At 43.8% G+C, this 25,940-nt stretch overlaps 1 protein-coding gene and 1 long non-coding RNA gene across 10 annotated transcripts in view; one reads left to right on the top strand and one right to left on the bottom strand.

Annotated features, from left to right (window-relative positions):
• Positions 1-25,940, bottom strand: part of LOC111243503 (uncharacterized) — a 59,684-nt gene that overhangs the window by 5,256 nt on the left and 28,488 nt on the right. The window contains exons 4-5 of the long non-coding RNA XR_002670506.2: positions 23,013-24,425; positions 1,036-1,464 (exon numbers count right to left, since the gene is read on the bottom strand). This is a non-coding gene — a long non-coding RNA (uncharacterized LOC111243503). The remainder of the gene's footprint in view (positions 1-1,035; positions 1,465-23,012; positions 24,426-25,940) is intronic.
• Positions 1,462-25,940, top strand: part of LOC111243522 (gamma-aminobutyric acid receptor subunit beta-like) — a 38,502-nt gene continuing 14,023 nt past the window's right edge. For 7 of the 9 annotated variants that reach the window (XR_015329774.1, XR_015329773.1, XM_022789225.2 and 4 more), the window contains exons 1-10: positions 1,462-7,574; positions 12,437-12,596; positions 13,862-14,088; positions 17,304-17,386; positions 19,207-19,328; positions 21,172-21,291; positions 21,437-21,598; positions 25,057-25,221; positions 25,359-25,460; positions 25,678-25,734. Coding sequence is in view for 7 of the 9 variants with exons in the window: in XM_022789225.2 (XP_022644960.1) it covers positions 7,453-7,574; positions 12,437-12,596; positions 13,862-14,088; positions 17,304-17,386; positions 19,207-19,328; positions 21,172-21,291; positions 21,437-21,598; positions 25,057-25,221; positions 25,359-25,460; positions 25,678-25,734 (1,320 nt within the window). In the remaining 2 variants the exon portion in view is untranslated. Of the gene's footprint in view, positions 7,575-11,971; positions 12,131-12,436; positions 12,597-13,861; positions 14,089-17,303; positions 17,387-19,206; positions 19,329-21,171; positions 21,292-21,436; positions 21,599-25,056; positions 25,222-25,358; positions 25,461-25,677; positions 25,735-25,940 lie in introns of those variants that run through there. The other 2 variants (XM_086992286.1, XM_022789224.2) reach the window with 2 other exon arrangements.

The raw sequence follows: 25,940 nt of genomic DNA, 5'->3' as shown, positions 1-25,940 counted from the left end.
GTTGTGTGCAGCTGTTCAGATTCTAAGGGGGTAACAGAGGGGAGTAGGCATCTGGTGTGCGATGGGCCATGATACGGAAGATGAAGGGATGGAACAAAAAGCAGATAAAATCGACTTCAGTCACCTTGCCGCTCATGCTGCTTCCACTGTTTACCATCTTTGCATAGTAGACATTGTCGTGCAGCAACATCTAACGGTGACGATGAAGGCGGAAACATTACTTGTGGCCTGGGCGACTGTCGAACATAACTTCGAGAACTGACAAGGTTCCCATACGACTAAGCTCGATTCATAGCTCCGTTGTCCCGACTTTTGCTGACGGCCGTGGGACCTGGCTACGGTGGAGTAAGGTAGTGTCGCGTGGGACTGTTGTGTCCTACGAAGCACCTGCCCGTTGGGCGAGTCGTAGTCGTGGCTGTATTTAGCGCAATATTCGATATTAGCTTAGCGTTTGAGAGAATCGGGAAGAAAAGCGGGCATAATACGAAACTGTTTTCTCTCCGAAGACATACGAACGGACATATTTCTGTATCTGTTTGTAAACGTGCGGTTGAGGGCGGATGTATATATTTTGCGTGTATGCAAAAGCGAATGGCTGCACAAGCTTCGTCCAGACGCCTTTCCCGGTATAACTGTCCCTTTGTTTCGGTGACGTTTTCACGTGTACAGAGGGTCTGTGTCTCAATCTATGTGCGCGGAGGAAGAACCCCAGCCACAGAATGCGGTCATGATACGTGCCCTCTCAACTAAGAGACATCTTCGTTTACGTTTCTCTGTGAATAGAATGATAGGTCCAGCTACAATGGATGAATAGTATAGTTCAACCGGCAACAGCGGCAGGCAAACAACAACAGATGTTAAGGCAGCACACGTATATCTAGTAATCCGGACTATGCTTCTGACTATTGCTGTGTGTAGCCCTATGATATAGCATCGATCAATCGGTTAAAGTGCAAAGTATAATGGCTGAAAACGAAGCTACATCCGACGAAGTTAGTTTGTGCGTATATAGAGTGTAAGTGACATTCAACTAACAAGATTTATCGTTTTTTCCTTGTTATCTTTATGAATTATTTTGCAGGCAGGACGAGGAGCGGCATGAAGCGACTGCTCTGGGTCTCGAGCTTCGTTGACGGCAGCTGAAGGCCCTCGAGCATGTGCCGCTCAGGGCGCCGTTCTTGATGGGCCCCCGTGCCAGCGAGCGTCCCCTCCGGAGCGTTCGACACTTGCGTTACCATTTAGTTCAAAAAAAGGGAAGCAAAAGAAGAAGACGACGATCATCAGCTACGATCAGCTGGAATTGTGCTCTTGTCTGTGTCGACCTAGTGGTTAGCTACTGTTGGTCGCATGCTCGCACAGCCGGCTTCCTAGCTTCGGTTCCGTTCGCTCAGTTAGCCCAGCTCGGTTCCGCGTCCGCGTAACCTTTAACGGTCCTTAAACCTTAATGGTCACCATCAGAGTCAACTGCAACGTCAACAACAACAACAACAACGATTAACATTAAGAGGAATGAACAGCTACAACAGGAATATGACGATAACGCAACCCTACGACCATTATAAATCGGCCAACGGAGCAGCAATGAGATAAATGAAGCCAACCAAAATAACAACTAACAGTAAGCAAAAGAAATAATAAACAACAACAAAGTCAAATCAGTAGGACAAACTAGTGCACAAGCGAGCCCTCGAGCTTCTTCGCAGGTCGTGCATAGCCCAGCCTCAGCAACGAAGCGGGGCAAACAGCAACATCAATAATAAGGACAATAACAACCAGACGATTAACATTGTCTGGACAAAAAAACACCAATGAATTAAAAACAGCTATACTACAAGAAAATCTCAGGAAAACTATTGACAGTGAGAGACATATTTTTCAATGAAGCGAAGCTAGCGAACCACTTGTCGCTAAGAGAAAGAACCCACAGCATTGGACCATGTCTCTATTGTGCTAGTCAACGAATCATCGTAATAATACTTATTTTAAGAAGAAACAATAATAATAGCAAGAAGACGACAAAAAAAAAAGGCAAAAACATACCAAAAACGTTAATGATTCACGTTTTTATTTTTCGCCCTTTCGAGCAAACAATATAGGAGCCAACTCAACAAACTTCAACGAATGGATATCAGCAAGTAAACAAGCGACACGTGCTCACCACGAGTGTACCATCTAGCAGTAAACTTACAATGTATATAATACTACGCTAACGCAGACAATTTTCATTGCAATTACTACTGCGATCTTCATATTAATCATCACTACTTCTACTGTTATGATTGTCATCATCTTATTTAAATCGTACGTAATTCGTTAGCCCGATCAACTAGAAGACAAGGACGACATAAGACGCTACTGAACCAGCAAATTATACGTAATAAACAAGAAATAGAGCAGAAAAGAAGAAGCAGAACGAAGACAACAGATTGAAGAAACAACGAACGAAGCCACATACTCCGAGAACAACTGTTCACCAGCAGCCTGAAAAATACACTGAAGCCTTAAAATAAGAAGAGGACTATTGTCCTACCATTAAAACAACGTCACCAATTGGAATGATTCGTACTACGGCTAAAACGAAGTGGCCGTCAATGGACTGCGCCATCTTTGCACCAGTCCTCGTCATCAGAAGCAACTGACATAAAGGGAAGAAGAATATAATTCGCATTTCTGAGACCAGCCAGCGTCAGAGCATAGGATATCCCACGATTTCAGCCCAAAAGACAGCAACGTCAAGGCGAACATTGACCAAACGAGTTGGTTTTCTCGTTGAGCAAATATCCTGTAGTCCTCAGCGAAGAGCTGACAAACAAACAACCAGAAAATCAGATCGATTTCGACTCAAAATAAAGCAGGCAAACGATATGATTATTCGATACCCCCAATAGCAAGATCACGACAACCATCGACACCCCTTGACACGCCATTCTTGTTTAATGGCCATTTTTTTTACGAGTGTGAATTCTCCGAAAAATCCGAATGGACCTTCTTTATCTCTGCTATCAGCCAGGAAAACTACTGGCCCATACTCTCCGTTGTTTATCGATTCGATTTTCCTGCTTTAACATTGATCACAGCTCAAGACACGAGTGACATCGACGTATTGTCAATAACTGCTACAAACACGAGCGCAGAGGAAAAAGATTAGTCGGATCGATTGAATGAAGCGAAAAACGTGTCGATCGCGCCCTGGATAATCTATCACTGCAGGACTGCAGGATTAGTGTGCAAGACCACAAACGCCAACGTAATAACAATAACGACGACGACGACAACTACGGAAAAAAAGGCAGCGCGAATACTGCGCTGGCCTGACCATAGCGAGCGAGACCACGCAGGCAACGAGACAGCAGAGAACGCCCAATCAGCCCAGATAATTACTACAATATTACAGATTACCACAAACAGTACATTACATACTAATAATACTTACTACTAATATTACGTGATTACTACGTAAATTATTGAACGAGAGAAACAGAAACATAAGCAGACGATCGGAAAAAGAGAATCTTAACTACCGATCCATTTATATCTCAGAGTAAAGAAAGATTGTTGCTTTCATACACACAACTGCTGTAACTAGCTAGTACTGCTATTACGGATTGAGCGAGTCGTCGAATTTCGCGTGCTCCTTATAATACGATTATACCAGTACATACATATATATACATACATACGTACATATATACATATACACACAAACGTTAGAGAATCGCGGAATAACACAGCTCCACTACGACTGCTACTTCTAGAATTGAACTAGCGTTGAACTGCAATACGGTTAACGAAGGCTGACAGTTAGAAGGCAAGAAGACCCCCTATCATCGTTCGGTAGAATCGTTCCTACGCAGCGGTGACGCGCAGCGGTCTAACCTGCTTACCGATTTCAGCCGTCAGTTGAAAAAATAACGCCTATTGTTTTGTTTTCGCTCTGGCCTTAACGTATCTCAGCTATATCCCCGTTTACTACAGAGTTATTATTATCATCACAGGGTATATGCCAGAGCAGCTGCGGACGAGACGTCATCAACACTGCGAGATATATCAGCAGATATAAGCAAGCAATTGATCAGTTGAACGAAGAAACGTCGATCAAAACGTGTATGATCTAACGAAAATTGGTAATAACAAAACAGACGACTGTGAAATCGGCACAGCTTGAATAGAAGCGGCAGCAGCAATATCATCATTAGTACCCGCCGGACCTAGCCTAGCCTTCAGCAAAATAGTCAACCAAAAATCACGTGACGCCGAACTTTCAGGAGGAACTCCTCAGCGGAACTTGTTGCTGCAAGACGACAAGTTACCAGGCAAGCTACCAAGCAAGTTAGCATAATCGCGTAAGTGATCCACTCTAGCTCAATCAGAACCGAATCAGTTTTGCCGTCTCAACTATTCTGGAAAGTAACCCATAAGAACACAACCCAAAAAACGAAACTTATACGGAAATAAACCCTAAGAGAGGACCTTTCGAGGAAAGCTAAAGCCAAAAGCAAAACTTGTTTTTGATGAGAACAGCAGCAGCTTCTGCTGCTGCTGCTGCTGTCTTTTATCCGCTTCTCGGCGACGTCTTCACAATCAGACAAAGTCTTCAACTCACGACAACTACCAAACGACACCCGATCTCGCGCAACAAGAGAAAACGTGCGTACGTGCATGTATGTGTATGTGTGTGTCCGTTGGAAACAGACGTCTGAAAAACAGCCAAACAGAAAGTAAGCCAATAAAGCGAAAATTTAAGGGGAAAAAACCCGCTCAGGACAGAGCAATACTACCAGCAATTGTTATATCCGCTGCTAGCAAAGCAACAGCGCGAGCTAACAGCAAGATAATATTCTAGTATTACGATTGACTGAGAGAGTCAACCGGCAAATGGCGACGTATGTCAACGCGTGACAAAGCAAACATGACAAACGCAGGATCTAGCAGGCTACAGTAACCCTAGAGTATAGCAACGAAATTGAAATAACACGAGGGCAGAAGCAGACGAAGAAGGACGTAATTCGTATTATATCTACTTTTTATGATTCAGCAGCAATGGCGAAAAGGGGCACATTTACATCGTCAGTGACGGGGCGAACGAGGTTCAGATACTAGCGACTAGCAGAAAGTAAAACAAAACGAGGCCAAGATCGATAAATACACCCACCGGATAAGATATTCATCCACAGCTCTTGCTATAACTGCAACAAATGTATCAGTTCTACGCACTAACGGTGACGGCACTAATCCCCGCTAGAAGAAAGTTTCACTCCATTGTTAGCGTCGTTCGTTACCACCACTGTAACTGTTATAACTAGTCCAGTATCACAGTTTGATACGAGCAGCAAATGGCAATAGCGAGCTAGCTAAAGTACTATTGCAATTATATTATCAACTAACCAGCTATTCAATTAACTAACCTCGATATAGTTAACACTGCAGAACAGTTAGACGAATCATTTGAAGAAGAGGAACGGCCCCTACCGGCTTATACGGTGCAAGCCTATACAATATCGTAGTACAAACCAAATAAAAGAACAAACTAAAATATACTTGACGAAATTTAACGGCGGCAGCACATACGCGGATATAAGCGACGGCAGCGACAGCAGCAGAAACGCAGTATCACTGAGTAACAGCTAATAAGCATGCGGCCTTCATTAAACAAATAAGAATACCGTAACTCTATTCCATTCTGCAGAATATTACCAGTAGACATCTTTCGCGCCAAGCCGACAATGAAGAGGATGTCGCCAGCGATCGGTAACTAACGAACGTCGTCTGATCATTAGGCGCTGATGCAATGATAGTCTAAGTTGATGAGCTTCTGAGTTTTGTTCAGTGTACCAGGATCGACAAGTCCATCCATTGGGATAAGGTATACAGCTTGTCCAGAGCGGAAGGGAGACAGACAGTCATCGGGTGGGGTGAATGCTTTGCTTTGAATTGTCAGCCTTAAGTCCTGTTGCGTAGCAGGATCTTGGCGATTCGGCCCGACCAAGCAAGCGCCTCCGTACAGACGAACGACAAAAACAGAACATACCTGAACATCATCGTTACTATCCTCAATAACTTGGGCTTGTTGGATATTGGATTGTTATTAGTAAACTGCTCTTCGACTTCAATTTCTGGAAGTTGGACATTATTGCTAACCATTTTAAGCTAGCAGTAGGATCTCTCTGTTCGTTTGACTTAAACCAACCGTGGTCGCCTACCTCGAACAAGGGACGGTTACGGACCCTACTTCTGGAATCCTGACTACACTAACAACGCTTCGTCCATTAGGAGAATAAGCAATAAACATGAAAATCAACGCGTTTCAAAAGAGCCATCTTGCCGAATGCGTCACCACCCGACATAGATAACATCAGCAGTAGAAAGGGCAAAGGAAGGAAGCCTAACAGGAACGACACCGACACGTCGGAGCAACAGCTAATCAAAACGCCCACCATACACGTAGTCCGTTGAAATAAGAGAGTGCTCCTTTTTTTTGTGACCAAGTGACAGTGAGGCATCCCGTCATTGTTTTCGGCCACGATCCGTGGTCACTGACGTGTGATCCTCGGAGTATCTGACTTAAGCGCCCAAGTGCCTCCTTGAAGTACTACCAGGGTTCCTCCAGCAGCTATTTCGGCAGCTGGTGCGACCCGGGCAACCTACGCCGGTCCGCGAATGCACGAAAAGCCGGGCTGGACGCAAACCCGCGATAGTCCACGACCGTCCCATCAAAATCCGGTCGCCTCTGCTGAGCCGATCCTACAACAGGCCAAAGAGGCCGTATCGGCACTAATAATAGCGGCAGAAGCAACAGCGTCAACAGCAGCGGCAGACCAAGAGGAAGAAGATAGTCCTCAAAGGCCCTCGGCCTATAATAACAGCCACAGCCACCTTTTTTGTACATAGTCCACTCTAGGTCCTAGATACTAGCCAGCAGTAACGCAGAATCACCAGGTCTAGGCGAGTGTATTATAGATGCTTCATAAAAAGCAAGTAAGAAAACAAGAGACAAGATAACATTAGTAACGACTTCTGAGTACTATAAGCTTATTTTTGTACGACAGTTGCAACTACTGGTAAAAAAAAAATAGGAACGGACAACAATCAGGCCGCGCTGTTGACTGTCGGTCTGGCATAGACGGAAAGTAGAGACAAATTAGTGCCAGATCTGTTTCAGTGAGCATTAAGCAACAAACAAACAAGCACATAGCAAAATCAGAGCCAGGTAAACCCTTAAAAGTGTTTAGGGCGCCTTATCTCAACTCAAGCCTGTGCTCTGATCAAGACTTCAAGACTCAGCTTCAAATGGAACTTGGGCCAACAACCAGAAGGTGCTAGAAGGTCACCACCACTCAAAACTGCTCAGACGAATAATTGGCATTTTGCCATACAGTTTAACTTGGTTATCATCATCATCATTTCATCACCTTGTTTTATCTAGTTGAAGACGCACGAGGAAGATCCCTAAACATGAAGCTGGCCACACTGATTCGAAGAGCTGGGGCCGGCAAGCTGTCGGGATGGATCAGCGTCTTTGCGATATTAGTTCTTGTATTCGCAAGAAGCTCGACGCAGACAAATCTACGGCCCGGGTAAGTAGCCGACATTTTTTTGTCTTCCTTGCGTGTGTGGAGCTAGATACTTGTCGTAATAATAATTGGCTTTTACCACCCCAGCAACTGTTTGCAGCAAACAATGGCAGCAATGTAGAACCGCACACAAGACTTAGCTGGATAAGCAAAGGCGCTTTTTCTCAGCGAAAAAAATGGATGAAACTTCGAGTAGCGTTCCTATTCGCAGCACGCCCGCCGCTATTTTGTCCTGAAATTTCAAATACACATTAGCCATAAACATATAAATAGATCACCTCGTCTCAATTATTCTATGTTGACACATCGGTAGCGCTTGACAGAGGACCGGAGAAAACCAGCGATACCTCGACATATTTTAGACAGTGTATAACCTATTAGGACCACAAAACAGTTATGGTTTCGATTTGTGCAATCGTTTTATGCCCCTCGAGTTCTCCCCAAACCTCTTTGAGGCATCGAACATAACCAGCAGAACATATATTTATATAGTTTATATAAAATAAGCCGGAATGCATATTGCACGTAGTCAGGTATCGTCATTTGATCTCGGTGATGAACTTTATGAGGAGAATAAAAAAATGATACTCCAATGTTTAGTTCTTTCGCATCGGATGCTTTGGGCAACGGCTATATAATTTGTTTCTGCATAAAACTATTTCCAGGGTTGGCCATCAACCAACTGTGTTGACCTGATTTATTTCCATCGTAGAGAATCACTATGATAGTTCTAAAAAGAATAAAGAGAGCTTCTCGAATCAAGAACAGAACGTCATAGAGGAGTCCGATTAGTCTAAGACACCGCAGAGACGAAACCATTATCATAGAGGAGTTTCTAATGTTGAACCTGCCCGGTTCATCTCCAAAACTGCTAATCAAATCGAGGTTTTTAGGGCACCAACATGTTGTTCCTTGAGATAGGCTAGCGATGGTGACTTGAAGAGCAATTACGGTCCCTAAAATCATTTGGTAAATTGATATGAGCCCCCAGTTCAATCGCAAATTAGAACGCTTGTTAATAACTACACTATTTGTGTACTGGCTGATCGCTTGAGACCACTTTATTGTCCAAAAATCCCCTCTCACAAATACTAAAACGCCTGTCATCTAAGTAAGTGACAAGATTGGCTTGGTATTAGCCGGAACGATCACAAAAGTTCTATGAACTTCCGCCGTTTTGAGTCCGCAACAAGACATATACACTAGAAGTACAGATAGTCGAAGTTAGTTGTTTTATCGCTAGTTGTCACACCTGTTGTATGAACACAGCATTTTTGGAAAGTAACTTTTTTTTAAAGCCCTTAGAATCATCAGTAATTCTCTCGAAAATCAGAACTGACAGCCATATTCTTTGATTTGCAAGTTAAAACTCAATTGTGCTGGCTCGCGTAGTAAATCTTCTGGACTCAATCCAGTTTCATGTGAAATATTTTCAGAGAAATGAACGTGTATGTTCATTGGCAAACGGCCAGCTTTCCAAACAGGACGAAAGTGATCCTTGGCAGGCTTTTCACTCATATAGGATGCCCTGAGTATGGCTAGAGACACCAAAAAGGCTCGCGGATGAAGCTGGCGTTTAGCGCAAGAATTATACCGAAAGCTGCGCCCAAGTGAGAGCGGGCCACGAGCGCAGTCCTAATAAAATAGTTTTGGGCAAAAAGTCGAGCATTCGTATTGCCCAACTATTCCAGAACGCTGGGAATTACTTTTCCCAATTGCCTGAACTCGCTGTTTTGCTATTTTTTTACCTTTGTTTTTGTTTGTTTGCCATACGTCTGTGGGATATTTTCGTACTGAGTAATTCAGACCAATCTTAAGCAGTTCGTTGAATCATACAAAATCAACGATGCTCCAATATGTACACCCTCGAAGAAAACGTAGGATTGCATTTTTCTCTCTACCCTGCACAAAGAAGACGCTGCATACGTTTAATGTATAATCACTATTGAGTAATATTCAAGCTGCTCCTTTTTCCTTGAAAAGCGATGTTTCATGGAAAATGTGTACCAGTCAAATGGCATTAAGTGCTAGGACTTGGGTTTGCCTGAAAGCATAATGTTATAGCATTTGTTTATGAAAATGACGATCTTTAAACTGATTGGACCAAGATAGTGTTTATGTTTGTGAATTTACAATTTGCCAAAACGTGTATATGTCGCATGGCCGAATCCAAGCTTAGCACCTCACCAAGTGCTTGAATATCTACACAACTTAGGTGTTGCCATGGGTATTGGCGACACGTTTGCTTCTTCATCATATATCTCTAAGTAGATCTTGTTGTGTACGAAAACTCGGACTGACCAACAAACAGCGAGAGTTGCTGTTATTACAGCCGAAACATTAATTAACAGTTTTAAGGTACATACTTATATGACAGTACCGTTATTGTGCGTGCCGTGTTACCACTGTCGTAAGCTAATGCTGACCTAACAACCTTATTCTCGTCCATTGGATCTGTACATATTCAAGACCTAGGCTTAGGCCTTCACGAATGTTTCTGGATTTTAAAGATCAACACGTTCAATCATTCAACTTTCAGAACTGCTGCCGCTGCTGCTGCAGACGAAACAGACCGAGCACCCCTAAGGTTTACTTCTTATATAAGCAGAAAACACAGTGCTCTTAGATCATTTTCTAACTCTATAATTTCATCGCAGTTCTCATCACGTGGCTTTCTTTGCATTATAAAATCCAAACACAATCCGGGGCAGAAACAGCTCGTTCGAGATTTTGCTTAAGCAGAGAAAAAACTATGACACGTCTTTCAAGACAATGCTGTCTTTTCGATCGTACTGTTTCATTTTTTTAAACTATAGGATACAAAATACGCGCGTTCTTTTGAACTGGAACGCACTGGTAAATTTGAACGGACAACAGAAGCGTCGTATAATCATCAACGTTTGTAGATTAGTGCGCTGATGTCGCAGCTTGGTTGTCTTGTGGCCCAATAGCCTGTCCGTTATTCTCATACCACCTCATGGTTTTCATCTCAACTTTGTGCATATTGTTAATTTCCTGTTAAGAAAAAGCAGCCCTAAGCTAGGGAAGCTGACGTGAAGTACCGCAGCTTGCCCATGTATGAGGCAAAAAGAGCGTGAAAAACATGCCTTGATCGAACGCGAGTGTGCGTGAAGGTGTACGATGGGCACCTTTGCAACCTTGCATACTCTCCATACATCTTACGCTCATGGTCTTTTTGCGGATCTTGGCCGCACGGAGTTTCGAAACTCCCAGTTTCGAAATTACGCGCAGCGCGTTCAACGGCTGCAATAGCAGCAAAGCCGGTGTGCTGCAACTGTATCAAGAAGAGACACCGGGGAAGACTATGAGAGAGCTGAAAAAGGCCGAGAAAATAGAGAGATGGAAAGGGAAAAAGTACCTTGCGGCAGGCTTTCCCCACCGGCGTTTCCCATCAACCCCACCACCACCAGCCAGATATAACATTGTATCGCAGCGTTAGCACGGGCCCGGCATCGGAGTTGTTCTATTCACATCAATGTGTGCGAAAGCGGGATTGATACTGCTGGCAACGCCTGATTCTCTTATCCCTTTATCCCCCTCCTCCCGCCCTACAACCCGTTTGCGCCCTGTTCTTTCGTTAACGGCGCCGTTTTGCCTGCCACTAACACGAACAGCATTAAACCAACACTACCTCTTATGCTGGAGCGGACGTTCGGAACCCGTACCCTCCTGTTGCAGCACTGCTGGGCGGCAGTTCAACTCGATCTGCCGTTCAGCTGAGTAGAATAAGGTACGTTAGTGGCTAACTTTACTGTTATGCTGTTGTTACTGTCCATCGCCAAAGCAGCTGTACTGTCGTCCGTATCTACGTGGCAGCTTGTCGCTGGGGTTTTGACCGGGTCTACATCTGTGTACTATTTGGGTACGCACTGTTACACCCGTGTGCTCCGTTGTGCTGCTCTAGGTCACTGCCCGGAGTCTTTAAACCGCTCTTTCTGTGCTTCGTTTTGTTTGCTGTCATCTATTCTCTCACACTTCGTTTCCATACATGCATATACAAATTTAGATATTCAGAAGCATACCGTTGGATCATCCGAAGTAAGAAGGCCCTGACTTTCGGGGTATTCTTGGGCCGTCGACGTAAGATAGTCGGAGCAACCCTTGTCACCGTTCTTCTTCGTCGAAACTCTGTACAACAGCGTTCAGTGCGGCTTGCCGTTGCGGCGTTTTTTTTCTAGCTCCTTCTCCCCTTATTTTTTATTCGTTTTTACACTTCTACTTCTGTAGTTGTTTTTTTTTCTGTGAGTTCGTGTGGACGGCAGCGCCGGCTTGGGCTAGAGAGGCACACTTGAAGCAGACGCATCCCGTAGACGCCGTTCTGAGGAATGAGAGTATTAACGTGTGGTTTGTCATTTCCTCCGCGTTGTATCTGCCGTTGGCCGACTAAAATGACTTCCACCAAAGCCATGCGAGTTGAACAATACTGTGGCTTACACGCTAGAAACAACAGCCATTTTGAATTATTAAATAAGCTACTAACTCTAATGTTTACAGTTACAAAACATCGACTTGAAAATTGATGCTGTGTCCATGATAAGGTATATAATAGATAAGTAAGAGATTGTCCCAAAACGAAATCCTATTTTCCAGCAGCAATTAGTTAACTATAATGCGAAATCACCGTGAACTGTGTGCCGACACCGTACGAAATGATATCGTAATGGCAGAAACAGGGGAAAGGTGTCTACAGCATATCCACATGTATTCTTGCACTTCAAGAAGAGCTAATTTCGTTGAAACAAATCTCCGAAAAGGATTAGTCTTATCTTAGACTCAATCAGAGATTCAGAAAGCCGGAAAATCAACCACTCGCCTTTTTTTTTTGTGTTATGATCGAATTTCAGCCTAACAATGAAAGGCCAGAACGTCTCAAACATCCTTCGGTCGTTCTTCGAGTCGGGCAAGTACGACAAGCGGGTGCGTCCTAACTACGGTGGGACGCCAGTTGACGTCGGGATTACCATGCAGATTATAAGTATAAGTACTGTCTCTGAGGTACAGATGGTAAGTGGTCATTGCATTAACGTTGGTAGTTAATCAGATAGGTACGTAAGATTACAAACATTGAAATTGCTTTAATTAATAATTTAATAAACAATTATTATACGAAACTTTGTTTCTGAATTAACAGATAGTAAACTTAATCACTCATTATTAGAGAGACAGGGATTTAAATTGAAGATTGTTTGTCTTCCTGGGGTTCTTCCTTCAACTTCAGCATAAAATAGAATTGCCTCGTACTTCGATTTAAATACTGCGCCTTGTTGCCTTTGAGATATGATGTCACAAATACCTAGTCCGGTTACCAAGTATGGCGCCAACGTGTATGCTTCCACTTAAAAGTCAGCCTTTCCGATAAATGTTTATTAGCCTCGAAATAAATCGGTTCTTTTTTTTCGAGGTCAACGAGATATGAGTGAAAATTAAAAATAGGGAAACCTGTCATTACTGCTGATAAGAAAAATGAATTTCCCCGCTTGATACAGTCAGTGTTCCAAAAACATCCGCCTTTGGTATATCAGTTGTTCGAGTAGATTTACTCGAGAAAAAAAAAAGAAACGTATATGAAGGCACACAGCCTAGTAAACGTGCCTCGTCACCTAGCTAGCGGTTGCGATACCCCGTCCTTACCGAATGACCTACCAAATGTGTGTACGTTGCGTTAGACGACAATGCCCTGTGTTTACGAAAAGCCGATGAAAGCCATAACAGTATCGGGAAAAAAGAAAACAAAAATCCCATACATGCGCATAACGAATCCTCGCCGCAATCGATGGTGGCGCACATTTGCGCACTAGCGAAAGGGGTGAGAAGAACCGAGAATAGAAAATAGTTGTCAGGCTTTCGAATTCCCGACATGGTAGCCAAAGCAACGGTGGGCGGTTCGCAAGAGGCTGCGATAAAAAGATCGCTTAGACAAGATTGGCTGAGGCCAGGTCGGAAGACAGGGTGGGTAGGTAGACCTTCAGGACGTGGTAAGGCAATGGCTACTATTTCGATAGGGTGTAGGTGAACGAAACGACTAGGACGAGAGTGACTGAGTATGGGAGGTCGGAGTACGAGCAGCGACACCAGTCGCCGACACTGCAGGGCTAAAGGCTGAGTTGAGATTATAACTAACTTCATTGGAAGAGACCGAAAAGCTTAAAGGACACGCGTATTACGTATAAATCTTTATTTCGCTTCATGTGTTTTTGCTATTATGCGACGACGTTGACCTTTTTCTCATCATCATCCTCTTTGGCTTCATCGGCGCTGTCGTGTTGAAGGATTTTACATCGGATTTCTACTTTCGCCAAACCTGGCGGGACGAGCGGCTGTCGTTTACTCGCACAAAAGATCTGGACTCCATGATTGTCGGCGCAGAGGTCGCCGACAAGATCTGGGTGCCTGATACTTTCTTCGCTAACGAAAAGAGCGCGTATTTTCACACCGCCACGACAGACAACACCTTCCTGCGAATCAAAGCAGGAGGCGATATCCTGCGGTCGATCCGGTGAGTGCAATATAATAGGATTGAAACTAATATTAGACATTATTGCATGTACTTGTATGCACCATACCCTGAACAGACCATTTGTTTACCATTCCTTATTATACCAGAGAAAGCCAAAAAACGAGCTTAGAAAATTATATACGTATCAAGGTTACCAGCGGTACCACGTAAACGTGCTCGTTCCTATTAAGGTGTCTTTTGTTTACATTCTCTAAAGACAGAATGACGAACCCGTTACTGAGAGGACTTCGCTATCTGTTCGTCTGCCTTGTTGGAACGTATACGTGGGGCGACATTGCCTTCCTTATTATCTGGGACGACTGAGAGGTGAATTTACTCGTCGAACCCCTTTTTCTCTGGAGTTTTATCAGGAAACCTACTACCACCTGTCCTCTTTTTCGAATAACGTTGAGATCAAACGAACCGGAGCGAACGAACGAAGACCTGCTTGCTGCTCTAACTGCTGCTGCTTCTGCTGTTTGGGCGCGTGTCCGGTCGTTTCATGGTTTTCGCTGGCCAAGCGGCCTGTGGTCCTAGCCGTTGTCCCAGGTCCCGGCCCTTTGACTCTAGATAGCTTCCTCATTTCGTCCTGTTTCGCTGGCTAATGCCGCCAGCTGAGGTACGCCGCGTTAGCGCCGGTCCAACGTCAACCGGCCGGCTAGCTGACTGGACGGGTTATACGGTAGCCGGCAAGCTGCTCATGCACTTCACTCCAACCTTCTCCTCCGCACCTCCTCCCCTGTTAGGCCTACCGCAAGCGGAAAAATATATTTTTCTGCCGCGATAAGGCGTTGACAACGGCTGCAACACATGAAGAATAGACCTCTCTCATTGTTGCTCCTGCTGGATTCCTTGGCACCTTCCTTGTGTGAATAGGTGCCATCTCCTCGAACAGTCCTTCCCTAGCCTAGGATCCTGAAACTAAATCAGGGAGACTCTTTTGAAGTTTTCATTTTTCGCCATTTTGCTCACTAGCAGCAGCGGCTTTACATTGGAACATATAGTCGACCCACGTATGTCCCTGAAGTAGCAGCCCAAGTGCTCGTCTGCAGTCAGGTGAAAGCTCTGGGAATCGAATCAAAAGAAGCCCATAAAATGTAAACGGTCAGTAACTGTCTATATCTTACCTAACAGTACTGGGCTAATTGCCATACGCTAGAAGTTTAGCCAATAGGTTACGCCACCATTATTAGGAAGTTAATTTAACTTCCCAGTCTATTTTGGAATCAATTTGTCTATTATCCTAATTCCTAATTGTCCATGTTTTGATGATTGTGCCGACCAGCGTGCTCCGTAAGTTCAGGATTACTATGACGAACACATATAGCCAAACGCCTTTACAAGGTGTCAGTGTCAACCTTAAAGTAGCTTAGCAACGTAAACTACAAAAAATTGCTAAATTTTTCTGGGTTCTATTCTATAGTTTATTTTATTTACAAATAGTATAGGCGAAAGCCACGGTAATAGGGCCAGTTGTGATAGCGATTTTGGCGTTATTAATGGCATTTAGAGAGACTGGGCAGGAACAATTCTCGAGCCGGCTAGAATTGTTATGGATTAAACAAAATGACTGGCTTCAAGTTTGAAAAAAAATCAAGCCAAAAACCCCAAACCAAGTGGCCACTACAAACGAAACCTTTTTACTTTATTTCTCCAGCTCACATTCCCAATCCCCAACAGCGAACAGCGTCTAGCTGCATGGTTTCACGCTACCCCCTTCCAGACAGCTGTAAACATCGCCGCTTTGCTATGTGAAGGCAGTCTGTTGTATTCGCTAAAAATGTCTCCCCTTCAGTAGCTCTGTCTTTCCTATTGCTGTCATCCACTCGCAGTTGACGTTCGACGCTCTCGTACAATTTGGAAGTCGTGCTACTGCTGCGGCCGTCCTCGCCGCAGCATGGACGGCATACGCAGAAGCTGTAGCACACGAAGATGTGTGATGCAGGCAGCAGCAGCAGCGCTGGCGGCAGCCGCCTTCCCGGAAAAGCCCAAGACGCGCTGAATACCGGTAACACTGGCGTTAATGCTACTTCTGGTAGCTTGCGATGCTGGTGCGACAAGAGAGGCTGTGAGTAATTGATGGGCTGCACTTTCAACTCTTCCGCCATTGCTGCTACACACAGAAGCTATCGCGGCCGCCACTAGGTGAACGCGAACGGAGGGGTAGTGTCGTTTGATGGTTCTGACGTGAGTCGAGCACCACAGACGAGGACCATCACCTGCTGAGGCCGGCTAGAGAAGTTAAGAGAAGGTAGAACTGGGGAATAGTCCGAATGGGGATCGATCTGTCGAGACGCTAAGTTACGAAACAGAAGAACACGAACCCTGTGGTCACACAAGTGCAGTGCTACGAAGAGCGAACGAATGAGCGGTTGTAAGATAGACGACCCATAATGGAAATTCAGCCTCAACAGACCAGGTCGTCGTCGTCGTTGGTCCGGACCGAAATCGCGTCGCAAGCGGGCGGGACATCATGGTAGTAAAGACCCGAGCGTCGGTTAGCCAGCGTCGAGCGCCGGGCACTGAGCAAGGGTGCACACTTATCCCACAAGGGTACAAAGCATGCTGGCTGAATGGGCCAGCGTGCTGATGTAATGGCGTGCGCAACCGCCTTTGTCATCCCATATCGATATTGAATTATGGGATCTTGCTGGCTGCTAGCCGAGATGTTCCCACTCACTGCCCATTGACACTGGTTCATTCATTCGGCACGCGAAGCTATCGTCACCGCAAACGTCGGAGGGGTTTAGCAAGTATTAGGCGGCAAAAGGTCGTTCGATTTACATCAGTGTGGCATCACTAGCATGACCGAGCATAGCGATCCGTCAACATATTTTCCAGTATAATTACGATCACGCGTTCGTTGTCAACGTTGATTACAAATGTAAACAAGTCTGATGTAGAACAGTCTCCGCGAAGCCCAAAAACTTATCGGGCAGCCTGCCAGGCCACGGCAAGGAAGGACGGTAATGTGTTGTCTTATAGTGGCCCTGTTTCTAAAGTACTGCGGACATAGTTCACACAGGTAGGCATGTCTGTAAAGAGTATGCTTGTTGCACCCGTTAGAATATCTAGAAAACTAGGGAATCAGTTAGGTCCTCTTATCTGAAAAAGATCATATATTTTTACACCGTTTTCCGAACAATTTTTACTAATTATCAATTAAGAAGTGAATTGTCCTTTACTTTTTCTATGTTAATATATTATTTTTTCAGATTGACGGTGACTGCCACATGTCCCATGGATCTACGATACTTTCCTATGGACAGGCAAAGCTGTGCCATTGAAATAGAAAGCTGTAAGTAGAAAATTGCATTTTTAAGTTTTGATATTCCCAGTTACTTTTACCACCAATCCTGTATTTCCCGTTTCTCCCAAACACGATATATCTATCTATAGGATTAAAGGTAACTGTGCCGTGGCAACCACACACACAAGCTGTCATAGTTCAATAATCATAGTAACAGTTATGCTACACATGGATCGACTATGTAGGATATTCATAGCCTTGTAACGTAATAATGTGCACTGCCAATTTAAATGAGCTGCGTGTATTTCTGTGTCGGAGCAAACTTGCACAACTGTCAGATCTGCCAAGTTGACGCATCTCTCTCCCCGTCCCCTTTTTCTCCTGCTGCGCTTTATTTCAAAGCTCTCTGTTGAATTTATGCATGTCCACGTGCTCGTCAAAGAGACGCCCTATTACCGCATTATTAGGACCATGAATATACAGAGACATATGTACACAGGTAGACAGGCAGGCAATTATCTACATCTGCGTGGACGATAACGAAGGACAAATGCACAAGTTGTTCGCCGCTTAGTAATCTATTAAGGTGATTTATCATGTCGGAGCGAGCTGGATGTTGGCAACAGCGGTTCCTTGCCACACTCCCGTTCTTTACTTTGCTGAGAATGCTTTTGGCAACAAACGAACCCCCCATTGACGCCGCTTGTGTGCACAAAATATAGGTCGTACCGTTTGGGTTGCTAGGGCGGCGTTAAGGTGCCACTGTTGTGTGTGTACCTGTTAATTCTATATCCGTAGATATCTGTCTGCTTGGCTATGTTTTGTTTCTCGTATCGCTGTGTTATTTATAACGGATTATCGATAACGCATGCACGAGTCAGTGCCTCCTAAACGGCGAATGGGTATCTCAGGGCTATCGAATTTGCCTTCCTTGAGAAGTAGGGTTATCCTATCATTTTATTTCCACGGCCTGGAAATGAAGGCTCTTTAGCTAAGGCATGACATATTCGTCATGCTGCTACGCGCGATAAATTGTCGCCATGAAGGATTCGGTACGAATGGACTAGAGAAAGAAAGAAAGAAAGAAAGCAAGAAAGAAGCTGGATCAAATAAGCAACAAAGGACGTTGTTCCTGGCAGGGTCAGACTATCGGCCTATACGTATGGCCTCTTGGTTGTACATAGCTCACGTTCACTTTGCGCTTCGATACTGACTGCAGATGATGATTCTTGTTGAGCACATACGTGTAACCCAACTACAAGAAGCGCTGGACGACCTTTGGACTTCAGAACAGGTTTAGATAGTCTACCTAAAACCACGTCCCTTCATGTATGCCTGTTACTCTGTATAGCGAGAATTTGCATAGATTAATCCGCTTTCAGCAAGCACTATCGGTGACAGGCCCCTTTTTCTTCTATAAACAATGACGATATCGTAGCAGATTCGTTTGGATGGCACCCTAAGCTAGGTTGCAGCTGTGTACCAACGAAAAGCAAGTTAGAACTATTACAATTTAATAATTATTTCAGTTGTACTGTTAGTAGTGGTGCGCCAAAGTCGAGCCGAATCTCTATGGCGTGTATTTCTAATTTTTGACCATTTCCGATTCGGTTGTAATAGAACCAGTCAGAAACAATCATACAGAATCACCAACGCTGTCCCATAGACAGCTATTAAATATTCAGCTCAATTTATTATCAAGCTAAGGAACGTCTGATTTATGGGTCTGTCACAGATATCTTCCGATAAAATAGGCATCAAAAAAAAAAAAAAAAAAAACTGCTGGGCTTACCATAAAACAGCACTACTCGGAGCGTGAATGATGGGTCGTTAATTAACTCACTAATTGGACTATGTGCGATTTTCAGTTGGATACACAACTGCAGATATCAGTTACAAGTGGGCTGATGGCGAGAAATCGGTTCGAATCTCACCTGACGTAGAGCTGCCGCAATTCAAAGTTCTTGGTCATCAGCAGAAGACTATTGTGGTAAGGCTAGCATATACCGCCCCTTTTCGTATTTCGCTTGCCAGAAGTCTGCCTTTCGTTGCCAAAGTACCGACATAATGTATAATCAAAGGGAAAAATTTGCCAAAGAAAAAACTCACACTTGACGTAAGCATACGATATGTTATTCTATGTGCTTTCTTATAGAGTATTTGTAGTGATTTTTTGATGTTCCGATATTTTAGGGGCTATTTTCATTTTTCCAGCCGTAAGAGTGTTAACCTCACGTAAAAACGGCAGTCAAAGCTGTCGATGCTTTCTTGCTACGGTAGAAAGCCCACTCCAAAGCAATGCTCTCTAGGGCCAACAGCCCCGTGGTCCATATCGTGTAGTCTTATACCAGTGCGAATCTCTAGCACATATTGTACGTATGGCTCAGTTTGTTGTTGGTAACTACCTAACTTACGAGTGAGTCTCTATGAATAGGCATTAATTTAATAGCCAGTTAGGCTAGCAATTTAACACCGCTAGCCAGCGGGTCAGTAGGAGGGGGGTAAATGATGCAGCACGCGACCGGTTGACTTCTTTGCCTATTCGTGTTTATTGCCGATGCCTCACAGCCCTCTAGAAAGGATGAGTTGTGTACACTTTTCGAGCACACCTGCAATAATAACAGTTCACCTATCACAGTAAAGAAAGTCCCACTATATCCCTTTGGCCCAGCTGCATTTACCGTCAGCCTTCGTCAAACAACTTCGTGCTTCGTAAAAGCACTTCGTTATTCGTAGAAACGCAAATGAGCCATATTGTTTGCTTTTAACTAAACCGACTGCCTCCGTCACAGCAGCGTTAACTGGTCAAACTCTCAGTGACAGTTACCATTGGCATGCCCCATAAGGGCAGACGTGCACGGCAACAGGGGCGTTCGGAAAAACCAGCACGAGTTAACTGGCTAACAAGCATTTGAACGTACGCGACTTTCATCTCGACCACTGTAATTAGCTATAAAAATAATACGTGGATTGCCTGAGATGAACAGACGAGATGGCGGATCGTTGACGGTGCCACAGCCTCGTGATCGACATTTTTTCCTTTCCAGCGCTTTATATCGCGGAACTATGACCATCCGAAATGCGCACACCTATAATACAAGCCTCATTTTTCGTGCATTGTACAATTAGAACGATAGTGAGGCTTCACTCGAACATCAGGAAAACTTTGGACGCCTGCGGGACCTAAACGGTACAAAGTCAATTGGAAGTAGATCTGATAGACTGGAATTTGGTCTTTTCGATAAATTTGCTTACTGAGGAGCATATAGGCATCCCGAACCGTTGAAACCGCAACCATAAGGAATAGGTTGGTTTACAGTGACTGTGTCGGTCGGCTAACTCGGTAGGTAAAAATCAAGAGTTGGTTTTTTTTCCTTAAACAATACTATACAATAGGCAATTGCGTATAGTGTGTTCTATAGTATGGCAGCGTAACGTTTGTACAGCACAGATTATTCCAGTACAACACATTATTTCATATAGAACTTTTGTAACGTCTGAATAATTCGTTTTCAATATATGCTTTACAGCTGCTTGAGAACTAATATTACGGGTTTTGTATTTATTCGATGTTCCTTGTTCGCTCCTTCACTCGCCCGTCTTGCTCAAATAAAATCGTGCCTCGTTCTAAGTAATTGTATGTACATACTCTGTATGAATGTCCGAGCAAATAGTACTAGTGTCTCGTTTTGAATATTAAGTTAAGATTCAGCTCGGCCTTTGAGTCGTAGTTGGTCAGGTGTAGTCGTAAATTGAAATGTTCAAGTTGATGGAAGAAGTTCCTCTTTGACAAATTGGCTCGGAGTTAAGCACGGAGATGCAAATGATTACAGGTAACTCTTAGCACGGGAAACTACTCCCGGTTGGTGTGTGAAATTCGGTTCGGTCGAGCCATGGGTTATTATCTGATTCAAATCTACATTCCTGCTGGTCTTATTGTGGTCATCTCGTGGGTAAGCATCACCGAATACATATATTGTTTGCGAATCATCCCTGTCTGTGAAACTTCTAAATCACGGTCTATTGTTATGGCCCAAGCATAGATTATTCATCGATATATGTTCAGTGACCTTATTTCATCTGATTGTAATTTTATAGGTATCCTTCTGGCTACATCGTAACGCTACTCCGGCTCGCGTGGCGCTCGGAGTCACTACCGTGCTGACAATGACCACCCTTATGTCAAGCACTAATTCTCAACTGCCTAAAATATCATATGTTAAATCGATCGACGTCTACCTAGGAACGTGTTTCGTTATGGTACGTACATCAGTGCGTGACGATTTGCTTCGAAATTAGGTAAGTAACGGTATCATTGTAATACGTCTAAGCGATACACGCGCTGGATGGGTCTGCTTTCGTTTGTCGAACTTTTCCGTGTCTACTACTTCAGCATTAGACACTCCATACATTTCAACCCTTTCTGTCAAATATGATCCGTCTAACTTAACTTAGTTATTATCCGCCGAAATCAATTACCCCACAGGCACTAACATTTGGTGACTTTGTCGCTCAGTGCTGGCAAACGCATCTTTCCTAGCAACGATATGGCTTTTTGGGTATATTAGGCCGGTGTTAATCAGTTTGTCAGCTAAAGGAGGGGCGCGTCCGTAGCAGAAGATCTGTTACGATCATTTTCGGACAGCGATTTTCGAAAGGCCGACCCGTGATAAGTTTTAGTTAAACGCTGGTCTCGAAGCATCCTAATCTTATTCGGGGGTTAGCGCGTGCAACACTGTGTACTTCGTTTAGGCCAATGTAGGCTATGCCAAGCTGGCACAAATTCGTTAACGAAACACACACAATTCATATCCTAAACAAAACATATCACTGAGGCTACCCCATCGAATGTGTTTTCCTCAAATCAAACAGCACCTGTCGCTAGAGGGAAGCGTAGCAAACTTCAGTCGTCACCGAGGCTGTATGAACGCTACACACATGCCTTGGACAGGCAATTTAAGTTAAGCATAAGCCTTAGATGCTTCTTGACTAGAAAAATGTCAGGTGGATATGATGCATTCTGGAGCTACTTCCGCTGAGCGTATAGAACGATGCTTAACGCGTGAAAATTAACTGGTCATCATCGACGGAATATTAGTACTACTGTTCGGCGAGTATTAGCCCTATGGTGAGAACGTCTCATCTAAGTGAATGATAAATAATAATGCTAGCTAACATCATCCGTGTATCAGCTTCTAGACGGATACCGGAATTCGTACTAATGCCGCTCGGTTAATAGACAACGGGCTATGAACGCTTTTTCTCCCTGTCGTTCGTTCTGGTTTTACTAATTGATGAGCGCGATACGCGTGACGTGCGCATCAGTGCATCATGGTATGTCGAGCACGTTTTTGGCATGAATAGCAGCGATCGTGTTGACGCTGCTCTTTCTTCTCCAGTAACAGTATTCGCCAGTCGACCGCCTACCGACCCAACCGACACGCTAGTGAAGCCCACTGGTGGAACTAATCTAGAGTTTATATCACGTATGTGATGTTGACTACTTGGATCGAGATGTGCCTAGAGAAGCGTGCACGCTCATGACTTCAGATGTGGAAAAGGAGCACAGGAATCCGGAGGGAGACTATCTGCGACCCTGATAGCCGTTGTGCCCCTAGAAAGAACAGCGGCTACGAAGCAGCACAATCTAAGAAAGGGACTCATTATTACTTACCCCCTGGTCCTGTTTAGTTAGTTGTCCATGAAGGTGGCTTGCTTGGCTGCTTGACATCTGACAAACTATTTGAGAACACGGGATGCATCATTTGTGTTCGCATGACGCCACAAGTATTGGTATGAGACTTCGTAGAAGGGTTTTCTTCGCAACGGACCCAATATCGCAAAATGTTTGACTGGCCTACAATGGCAAGTCAACATAAGAAAACCGACTGGCGTACTAACGTGCAAACAGTAATTAACAGCTCCGCAATTATATAGTGTGTGGTTTACCATCTGGGACTGTGCCCAGCAGCCATGCTATAGGTAATGTACAGAAACAGATGTGACAACTGGATGGAACGAAGACCTATCTTGTCCCACCATCTTGTGTACGTTCTAACTTACAAAGAGAGAAACATCGCTGACATTTGCAGCGATCTAGTTGAACAACTTCAACCTAAGACCTAGCGTTAGACGAATCCGCTATTCTTAATATTATTGTATTAACGAGGCAAGCTTATATCGTACGCGATAAAAATAACTAATTGTTCGTTAAAATAGGACTCCCGTCTACTAAATGAGACATGAATTTTTATTTTGTTGGGTCTTTAACTTACACCTATTTACTACTAGGATTTAGCGATTTTCTTAACTTAAATTTAGCTAATTCAATTTCCTATTAATCAAATAATTATCCAACCCGCTCAAAACACAAGCGTTTACTGGAAGGTTTAGCGTGGTATTCGCATATAACGTTCTGATTCCGTTGGTCCTTAGTTGGTCATTATCAATACGGGAAAAAAACTATAGGATCCGTCAGGTAGATTTATCTAAATTTAGCATCTTATCTCTCATTACTTAACAGTCAGTGAAGGTATTTGTAATTTGATGCATATTATCGAAGACGTGAAAAAATACATTGCTTTTAGTAACGTTAACTTTTCTGTCGTCGTCCTGCCGATTGGTTTTGTCGTCGCTTTTCCCAACGAGCATTGAACACCACAAATTTCCTATAGACATTCTATAACGGTGATATGTATTCTGCTTTTTACTGTGAAATCGCTTTGAAAAGCGATCCACGCCTTTCGTTAATCTATCCATCTGGCCGGTAACTTGAAAGAGGTGAGGAGCCTAACGCTTCTCCTACTTAACAAAATATATGATTCATCTCCCTGCTTCTATTTGTTCGACCCTAAAACCAATATCCCTGATCACGGAACAGGCGTGAGAACTTCGTGATCGTAGGCACGCATCTAGTTTGCCCTTCATTTATATAGCTAACGGGCGACCTGATTAGCTATCCAACAGCTTCTGTGAAGTTCGCATTTGTGGTAAGAAGCAGTCAGCGATACTAAGCCAACGAACAGTCGAGGAGAGACTTTCCCTCTGGACTAGCACGTCCGACGTCAACGGGTAGCATCAAAGCAATCTGTAAAAAAAGCTCAGCGTTGAGCTGTTTAGCGCTGAAGTCAGTTTCAACTATTCAACATAGGAAAGCATGGCGGGCGAAGAGTCATGACAATAGATTACTTTTGATATGTATTAGAAGGAAGCCTATCATCATGGTGACAGAAACGTTGTTTGTAAATCTGCCCGTATCTAGCTTATTTGCATGGGAAATGGCGTATGACCAAATCATTATACAGTTTCCTTCTGTTCAAGCGATTACAATGAAGCGTAAAACACCCGGTAATCGAAACAAAATTGGTTACGCATCACGAACGGTGAGCGTATCCATAAAATTCTAATCTACTTATAGAAGAGGCTACCCTGATTATCTATTCTCAAGCATTGGTTCCAAGGTACGACTGATCGGTCCGATACCGTAAAATCTCCATACCAGATCAACCGGAATACTTAATGTCACTTTTAATAATTTGGCTCTTTATAGTAGGGCCAAGTTGGGACCGACTTTATGTAATGTATCAGCTACAACGACGATCGAATCGTTCGCGGCGGAAAAGTAAGTATACAATTAAAAAAAAAAGAAACAAACAGAAAAAAAGCTGAATCGACGCCAGAACTGCAAATATCAAGTAAATTCGTCTGACTCGTGACAGGTTTTTGCCTCGCTTCTGGAGTACGCCACGGTAGGCTATCTCGGAAAAAGAATTGCAATGCGAAAATCGAGGGCCCAGCAACAGGCCCAGGCTGCCGCGAAGGAGAAGGAAGAAAAGGAGAGCAAAGAGAAGAAACAAGACGAAGATGCGAAATCACAAAACCAGGTCAGGATCTGTTAAAAAAAAAAAGCACTCTTAACATTTGCCGCGTCACAAAGTAAAAACTGGCCATATTAAAAAAACTAATACGACTATTAACTGTCACACATGCTGTCCTGTTTTGACATGTTTGCCTATTTCAGAACGAAATTAATAAAAGCAAAAGCGCCGAAAGTACAATACCAGCCAACCAAGATGTTTGCTCAAGTCCAAACCAGGAAGTGAATCCTATTTTAAAATCTATTGTAAGTGTCTTTTGTCCAGCGGAGCTACAGAGGACTGATAATCAAAGATCATTAATAGAAATCACACTGTTATTCATTACGTAACACATCTTTAATATTCTGGTTTTTTCTGATTGAGATTCTGATTCGTGTATGATTTCCTGCTGCGTTTTTAGCATAATTCTACATAGTAGTTGAGGTTCGATTAACGTGACCAGTCGTTTATGTGATATTACAGGGCTCATGTCAGGTGTGCCCCACCGTCACGCAGTACCGAGACTACCCATTTGGCATGGTAAATCAAACATTTACAATTATGAAGTAGGCATACATACGTTAGATGATTACTGTCAATGTAAGTCTTTGAGCGTCACAATGCTGACATTAAGATTACATAATATGAAGAATACGTCAAATAGAAGATCGCACGCGCTTGAACAGTCTGCCGCCTCTTGAGCGTTGATATATCAAAATCTATAGTGTGTTTTTGTATAGGCCAGG

The sequence above is a fragment of the Varroa destructor genome, unplaced genomic scaffold, assembly GCF_002443255.2.
Source record: "Varroa destructor unplaced genomic scaffold, Vdes_3.0 BEIS01000001.1, whole genome shotgun sequence".
Lineage (NCBI taxonomy): Eukaryota > Metazoa > Arthropoda > Arachnida > Mesostigmata > Varroidae > Varroa > Varroa destructor.
This window is presented reverse-complemented; position numbering and strand designations above follow the sequence as displayed.